This window comes from Nicotiana tabacum, chromosome 18, assembly GCF_000715075.1.
Source record: "Nicotiana tabacum cultivar K326 chromosome 18, ASM71507v2, whole genome shotgun sequence".
Classification (NCBI taxonomy): Eukaryota; Viridiplantae; Streptophyta; class Magnoliopsida; order Solanales; family Solanaceae; genus Nicotiana; species Nicotiana tabacum.
The window spans coordinates 113,394,127-113,402,920 of NC_134097.1; the positions used below are offsets into that span (position 1 = coordinate 113,394,127).

The window sequence follows — 8,794 nt, forward strand, 5'->3', positions numbered from 1 at the left end:
GGTTGGTGAAATTCTAGAGTAGGCTAAATTAGATGTGAAAGACTAATAATTCACCAACCGATGATTTTAATTTAAGTTACATAATTAACGTAATTATATGACCAATTTTGAAGATGGGACAATGTCACTTGAATCTGGTCAACTATTTGTGTAAAGATTCGGAAAAAGAAAAATTACTTCATGCAAAATTCCCTTTCTTGAATTAATAGCCAAATGATGCCACTAATCCAACCTTATACTTTGAAGAACAAAAAAAAAAAAAGTAAGAAAAGAACCACTGCATAAATTTTGTCTTACAAGACAATTTGTATTTCATTCCATACAATATTACTCTTTTTACAATAACCAGCGAGGACTTTGGTCTAGTGGTGAAAGTACAACCCGTGATGTGTGGGTTAAACAAATATCACGAGTTCAAACTCATCCAAAAGCCTATATTTAATTAAGTGAACAAGGGTAAAGGGCCGGGCCCATATTCAACAAGTTTCGAAGGGAAAAAAGAGTTAACAAGCGGACGCATTATCGAGCGAGTTTGGACTATGTGCCACTGATCCTCTAGATTTATCCGTTATGAAAACGAACTCTTTTTACAATGATGATTGTGTGTTAACCTAGGTATCACTCAACATTAATTGCAATATGTGCTTCTCCAATATTGCCACTCGGGATTCTGTTCTTGCTCCCCAATCGCTTTGGTTTCGATGCCAAAATCTTGAATTTCATAAGAACAGCAAGTTGATTAACAGAGTCCAAGATTTCCACAGAGCTGGTTACTAAATCTAGAACAAGCGAAGCTACTCTTGTCGTCGGAAGCAGCTGCCGCAACTCTGCTTCTTCACTCAAGCTACCACTTCTAATTATGGACCTTAGTTTTTCAGAAGCTGCTTTTGCCTTTAGAATATGAGAATCAGTTGTTGGATAAATAATCATTGTTTTCATTGACAATGCTAATTCTTTCAATGCACATCCACACTCTACGCTCATTTTTGTGCATGGTTCTTGAATTCTTTCCTTTCCTTCTGGTGTCTGAAAATGTAACATATATTTACAATTAGCTCTTTAATATGTAACATTTTAACTTGGATTTAAGTTATATACAGTAACAATGTAAACAACTTTTACACCATCAGTTCAATTTAACTTGCTATAACAGGTTAACGTACCATAATGCAGGAGCTAAGACATGAGTTTAAAGCGTCGATGTTAATGGCACAATCACGAACAAGATCTCCGATTTTCAAGTATTGTTCCCATGGATGTCTGTACCTGAATTTGCCATGTCGGGGCTCCCATTTTGCTAAATTGACCTAATACAGGGAGAAATTGCAATGTTAGAATTATACTATTGTATTGAATCAATAGTGATTTTTGTTTCAGGTTGGTTTCTGACTAACCAGATTTACTTCATTAGCTTTTGAGTGGATAATACATTTGTATTCCTCAAGAAATGTTCTGTCTAGTTCTTCCAAATTGACGTCAAGTTTCTTGAAGTATTGATTTCCATATCCTGTAAATTTAGGTAACAAAATTTAATACGCAGAAAATTTTGACTAAACGATCGAATCACGTCACTACATATAAAATCATATAATATTAGTCATGTTATATTGACTCATACACCAATGTCGCTGTTGGTTGGTACACATCTGACCATGACATTGGCATTTTGAGCTTCCAACAAGCTTTTAGCAATATTGGCATGATTTATATTTATTTATTAATTAAACTTTCACTTATGTTATGTTGATTTGACACGACAACCTTATCAAAATATTCTCGCTCTGATATTCTTTTATATGTCATTTTAGCAACAAAAAGGATGGTCTAAAATATTAGCCACTTAAGAAAAATCTAGAAGGTGTAACTCTCCTTATTTAAACTAGTTTCTCGTCACGTGTGTTGCACGTGTATGCCCAATCATATAATATGCGATTTGTAAAATAAAATAAATAAAGTATTGAAACAGAAATTTTGAGTAAATAATTATAAATGAAGAATAAGTACAATTTTAATGAATGATGAATGTGAACTAACAATCGCCGAGATCAAGATGATTGGATATCGTCAAGACAATTATTGTTTTCGTAACATGCATTACTGGAAAATGTTTTATGGAAATACTAAGTTATGTCGCACACACCAAAAATATTTAATTTATCAAAGTGTTAGGAGTACTCTCGGCACGTGTGTTGCACGTATATGCCGAGTCATGTGGTATTTAATTTTATATAATAATATCATCATTACTATTGAAATAAAGCTTTTGAGTATATAAGTACATGAAAGAATTAAGTATATATGTGAATGATCAATGTGGAATGGTGATTTATTTATCAAGAACAAAATAATTTAATCGTCTAAACTTACGAAGATGAACAATCAACAATCATACTTATATTTTACAAGCTGCATATATTATATTATATTTCATTTATATAGGATATAAAATGAACACATGTAATAATAACTTAATCTTTTATTTGTAACTATTATCTCTCTTATTTTACTTCGTCCTTTTACAATATATGATTTTATTATTACTAAAATAAAAACTACATCTGAAAAGTATGATATTAAAATAAGTGTGTAAACATGTACAAACATAATTAATAAATTTATATATAAAGAATTACCAAAGATAGTACCGTCAGACAAATTTCTGCAAATAATAAATGTGGATCATTGTATAGTAGTTTGTTTATTGATATCAAGATGATAGGATATCATCTAAACAGAAGAAGATGAGGCAATCAAAGTTTAATTAGATAAATCCAACTTTTTTTACTTATTTTAATCTTATAAGATACAAAATGTAGTGAAGTGTATCTTACCTAATACTTCTTTATAGACGATACTCATGACACACGTTCATTTTATCTATTTTGATTGCTCTTTCATGACCCAGACTCTTTATTGACATTGATATCCCTCTTGGAAATGCAACAAAAAACTGGCCATGTGAGAAAACATATTGTAGCAGATACGATCCAATTAGAAATTGTTTGACCAAGTATTTATTTATTATCATCGCAAAACATAAATATATGCTAAATTATTTTCGAACGAATTTGAAAGAATATCCTTCATTTTTTTGGAAGGGGAGGGGGTGGGGGAGAGACATTTGAATTCTTAGGAAAAAAGTATACTTGGCAGCGGGTTTACCCATTATAATTTTTACATGTCATTGGTTGGTTTAGCATCTTTCATTTTTTTAAAATTTCGCCATCTTTTCGGCAAAAATTTTCTCATGATAAAGTAATATTTATATTGATCACATTAATATTTTAAGATTTGCATACATTAACTTATCATAGTACGTCAATGATAATTTTTTATTAAAATTTATTTGATTTTAACCGTTATTAACATGCAAATTGCATCTGAAAAGTATGAGATTAGAATTAGTGATAATTATCGAGTAATTATGATGTGTGAAGAAAATTCAAAAATTCATATAAAGAATTACCAAATATAGTCTTGTCATTAAATTAACATCTTGCACGCGAAGTAGCTATTATTATTTTAGTTAGTATTTTAAAATAATTATTATCAATAAAAAAAAGTATTACCAACTGCATGATCGAGTAATCCAAATAATCTATTAAAAGAGAACAAACAAACTTACATTGGATATAATATTAAATTTCTAATAAAATATAAATTATTAAATAAAATTTATGCAAGTGCACGTACTTATACAAATATGATGTCACATACTTAAATAAATATACACACACACACACACACACACACACACACACACACACACACACACACACACATATATATATATATATATATATATATATATATATATATATATATATATATATATATATATATATATATATATATACATATTGGGACAATAATAAAGTTACTTAAATAACTTTATATGATAGTTTAATTGTCAGTAAATTAACCAACGTGGAGAATTATTGGATTTGGCTTATTTTCATGAATCATGAATCAATAGTGCACTAAAGGCACGTAATATTATTTTGCTTTGCTTGCATAAACTAAGAATTGAAAAATAGTATTGCTATCATTAAACAAATAATCACATATTATTAAGCCAACATTCGGGGTAGATAATTTCAAATCTTATAAAGTTTCTCCAATATCTTCAACAACAACAACAACAACAACAACCCAGTATAATCCCACTTAGTGAGGTCTGGGGAGGGTAGTGTGTACGCAGACCTTACCCCTACCCTAAGGTAGAGAGACTGTTTCCAAATAGACCCCCGGCATCCTTCCCTCCAAGAACTTCTCACCTTGCTCTTGGGGAGACTCGAACTCACAACCTCTCGGTTGGAAGTGGGGATAAAAAGTAGAAGTAAGTGCATGAAAACCTACCTTGCAAGAAGTTGCCGAGTCAAAAGTGGTATGAATCAAAATCATGAACTTTTTTATTCTAAATTTCAGTAGCCTCTCGATTTAGGCTTTCTGTTAATTAATTTCTTACTTTGTATTTTAAATTGATATGGCTGCCCAAAAATGAAACGTTTGCCTTTAGACTTCAAGGTTGTGAAGAGTCGCTAGCTTCACTAATATGAAGGGTTCATGTCTTTTCAAATAAATTTGGTGTCTTATTTAAAATTTGATGTTTTATTTAAATTCTTGGTATAAATTGTGTATTTAGGTTATTTAAAAGGGTATTTAAGTAATTTAACTTTTTAGTTAATAGCTTCCCACTTTTATAATAACTAGTTTTAGTGTACGTGTGTTGCACGTGTACATCACGTTAATCAATATAAAACGTATACAAATTATTAATAAAATAGCAATGGAGATAAAACTAAACGCAATATATGTTTAAATGATGAAAAAGATATTAGTACATTGATCTAATATATAGCTTAAGTCAACATTTTTCGAATGAATTTAGTATAATTAGTTCTATAGTATTTATCATTATAAATATTTTATTATATAAGATACGAATATGCTATAGTGCTGTATCTCATCCAGCATCTCTTTGTAAAATCTACGTTCATAATGTCATTGTACAAAAAAATATTTCTTCATTCAAAGTTAATCAAAATTATAGCCAAATGAACCTCTTCTTGTGTGAAATAGTTATCCAGATTCTTATTGATTTAACTCTAAATTTTCTTCTTTGCACGCTCATCCAATATCAATTAAAAGTCAATACTATCCTAAACTCACTCTGAATGCACTCTTCTAATAACAATTTTAAAATTTCAAGAGTTCATAATGTTGAGGCCAATTTTTCAAAATTATCGAGGGGAAAATGACCAATTTATAGTTATTTCAAGAGTTTCAAATACATTAGTTTAACTTAAATGTAAAAAGTTAACTGTAGTTGCAAATTCACGTAGTATGGTTGTAGCTTAAATTATTTCTAAATTAACACCATATTAGTTCAGACTTCTAGAAATTTAAAGTTAAGATTAAATCAATACTCTTAAAATTTTAACAGGAAAAAGCGGACATACGTTGCTGATGGATAATTCATATTTTTAGGTAATCAATTATTGGTAATTTGGAGAAAACAAATACTACTATATACTTTAGAGGCTAAGAATTAAAAAATAAATTTTAATGGCCACGTACTAAACTCCAAAAGAATATTTATATAAACTAGTCAAATAAGGAAAAGAATTAATAATGTAAATTTTAATTGAATTTGAAGACCTAAATATTAGGATCTTCTTAAATAAAATATTAGTTGATTTTGAGTCCTAAATATTATAAAATAATTAAATGAATATTTTGTATGGTATAAAATTAACTTTTAAAGGGTAAAAAAGGCGAACGACATTTCGATAGGGGCTTAATACTTTTAATATAGTATAGACATACATAAATATAGATAATAGGCTTGTATAATTTGTTATAATTAAATATGATATTAAATAATAATTTAGGTGCTTAATTGAACATGAATTAATTACTTTATATGATTAAATAAGAATACTTAAAATACATATTTAATTATTATGCATTGAAATAATTTTAGTTAGACGTTATTGTATTAAATAATTTTAATTTAATGTATGTGATTTTATATCTCCATTTTTTCATTTTTAATTAGTAATTGATTGAAGTCGCCATTGTTGTCATCTGATTTTATACGTATTGCACAAAGAATGTATTGTCATAGTACAATTTACATAAGGTAAACTATTTATTAATTTTAAACTCCTAAATATTAGTATTTTCTACCTATTTTAATAAGGAAAGATTTAACATGCAAAATTTTAATTAATTTCAAAGTCCTAAATATTAGGAAACTAACCGAAGTTACAAAGAGAAATAATTTGGTATATGTTTTTTTCCTTTTTCCTATTCACACCCTCGTCCTCCCTTTCTTTTAGCCAAATGTATATTAATAAAACTCCTAAGTAAAAGAATTGAAAATAATGGATTATAACCTAAAAAATATATAAATACTTAACGAAACTTTTGCATAAAATATTTATAGAAATATAATCGGTTAGTGTTAAAAAAAAAAGACGTTTCTTAATACTCCTATGACTTTAGGAATTGAAAGTGTTCCATCCAAAGATTTTTACATGTTGACGAAACATACAATTTTTTTTTACAGATATGTTATATTACATACACAGCTTAAATAAGGAAGGATTTGGTACGCAATGTTTAATTGATTTTGAAATCCTAAATTTTAGGATGAGTTAAATTACTATTCTTAAATATTAAAAAATAATTAAATTACTATTTTGTCCAATATAAACTTAATTTTTTAAGGTAAAAAAGTCAAACGATATTTCGCTAAGGGCCTTCGTGCTTTTAATATAGTATAGATATAAATATAGATTCTATTATTGTTACTCCAAAGAAGTATACAACCATTAATTATTCATTTAAGCAAGGGATAAGGGTGATTTAGTAAAAAAGAAATCAATGATTAGGAAGTATTAAATTGTTATCTTAAGAGTTTAAGTTATATAAATCGAAATATGAGAAATTTCTTACAACTCCAGGTCACCCCTATCTTTAGGTAACATATCTTGGTTTCAAGATTACAAATCTCACGTTTTAAAAAGGCTTACATATAGATATCTTTTGATGGTGTATAAAATTCTTAATTGACCATGTATATAACAACTTTTTTCTTAATATATGTCAAAAACCATAAACGGAAGGTGTAGTACATTATTTATATGCCGATCTATCAAAGTGAGGAAAGATGTACCTTCAAGGGAAATTCCAAGCTTTTCAATATTTGTGGCGACTAAATTGTGAAGATCTTCACCAGCCCAAACAGGGCATATGACCACATTAAACAGAACCGCGGCCGCGCCGCCGATAAGGATCGTCGTAACCCTAGTAATCGCCATATCGAACACCTCATCGTCTCGATACCCAGAAACAGAGATCAAAGAGAATGTCAAAATGAAAATGAGAATGCCATAGTCATATCTCGCTTTCAATTTTGGTACAAATCTCATAAACGTGGCTATTGCAGCTGTTTTCAAGAACACATGATTCTTATTAGATATTCACAATAAATAAGACAAATACTATATACTAGTAAAAGAAAGTAGATCTCTAAGGAAATGTTGATCACATCAATTTACCTATTAAGAAAACAGATAATCCAAGTACAACTGGTTGCAATTTATCTGACCCTGATAAGTAAACAAGTTTATGAGCTCCAACACCTAATGAACCAGCTAGAAACGTTGCAATTCCTCTATTTACGCTTTTCCCAAGTGTTGCTCCTACAAGAAACAAAAATATGGCGCGATCAATTAAACACAAAGAATAGTTTAATGACTTTGGTGCAATGATTAGATGTGAAATTAACGTGCGATTTAATAGGAAACTTACCAACAGAGAACTCGAAGACGACGACAACAGTCAAAACTGCCCACATTGCAGAAACACCAAATCCCTCGTAATGAAAGAAAGGTTCAAAGTAGTAGAACAATGAGACCAAGGCAATGGTCAATCCAACCTTAATTGAATGAACAATTTTCCTTGGATCATCTTCTGCTATTTTCTTCATATCGCTACCAAAAGAATACGCCTTAGAAACTGGTTTCTTCACTGCTCCCTTCACCCTCAACATTCCAGCATTTTCTTTATTCTTCACTGGCGCCATTTCTTGAATTCTCTATAATCTAAAAACTTTTTTTTCCGTCTTGTCCCTTTGATTTTCTTGCTTATTGTTTCAATGTAATGGGGTGTTTTTCTTGAAGGTTAATTATATCAGAAACTAACTGAAGTTTACTTGAAATATATATAGAAGAAAAGCAGGAGTAGATCAGTGTTATTTCTAATCTATCACTATCAATCGACCTATTTATTAATTTTCACAGCACAGAAATCACCTGGAAATAGTGTGACACGTTTTCACACATGAGAACGACATAATAGTGACAACTAGTAAACTTCATTTACATCCTAAACTGTACACCATTATAATTACAACTATTTTTGCTTTTATTCTATTATTATATGTATTATTATATTATTATGATTTGTTTGCTTGCTAGTAAGTTGCAAGTAAGTCAAATTTTTTAAGTTGTAGTTTTCTGAGATTCTACGACTCTGTACAACTGTATGTTGTCTATGTTGTCTGACCAGGAAGTTGCTTGTTGTTTCACGATTCCTCTTACAAAGTGTTTCCTTTCATTTCTTTTATTACACAAAATAATGGCATCGACGCCTATCTTTTCTACTTTTTACTATACAATAATGGCGCATCTTAGGACTGTAGTGGAAGGAATAATTCATAAGCAAATATTTTAGGTACTTTTTAGATACCTTGCCGCTTAATCAAAAGGTCTTGGTACATCTA

At 29.4% G+C, this 8,794-nt stretch overlaps 1 protein-coding gene across 1 annotated transcript; it reads right to left on the reverse strand.

The window, feature by feature from the left end:
* Nucleotides 1-263: 263 nt before the first annotated feature.
* LOC107806839 (aluminum-activated malate transporter 2-like) lies at nucleotides 264-8,342 on the reverse strand. Its single transcript, XM_075237166.1, has 6 exons — nucleotides 7,822-8,342; nucleotides 7,569-7,712; nucleotides 7,184-7,456; nucleotides 1,395-1,507; nucleotides 1,164-1,307; nucleotides 264-1,026 (listed from the first exon to the last, which is right to left on the reverse strand). Exons 1-6 carry the CDS (start codon nucleotides 8,093-8,095, stop codon nucleotides 619-621), a joined length of 1,356 nt encoding a protein of 451 aa, XP_075093267.1. The 5' UTR covers nucleotides 8,096-8,342; the 3' UTR covers nucleotides 264-618.
* Between the last annotated feature and the right edge of the window lie 452 nt (nucleotides 8,343-8,794).

What these genes read in the sequence shown, in the direction of transcription:
- LOC107806839 (XM_075237166.1), bottom strand. Translation starts at nt 8,095, where the DNA reads ATGGCGCCAGTGAAGAATAAAGAAAATGCTGGAATGTTGAGGGTGAAG. An exon ending in CGTCTTCGAGTTCTCTGTTG is followed by an intron (nt 7,713 to 7,821) that starts GTAAGTTTCCTA and finishes TGTTTCTTGTAG; the next exon opens with GAGCAACACTTGGGAAAAGC. An exon ending in AAGCTAATGAAGTAAATCTG is followed by an intron (nt 1,308 to 1,394) that starts GTTAGTCAGAAA and finishes TCCCTGTATTAG; the next exon opens with GTCAATTTAGCAAAATGGGA.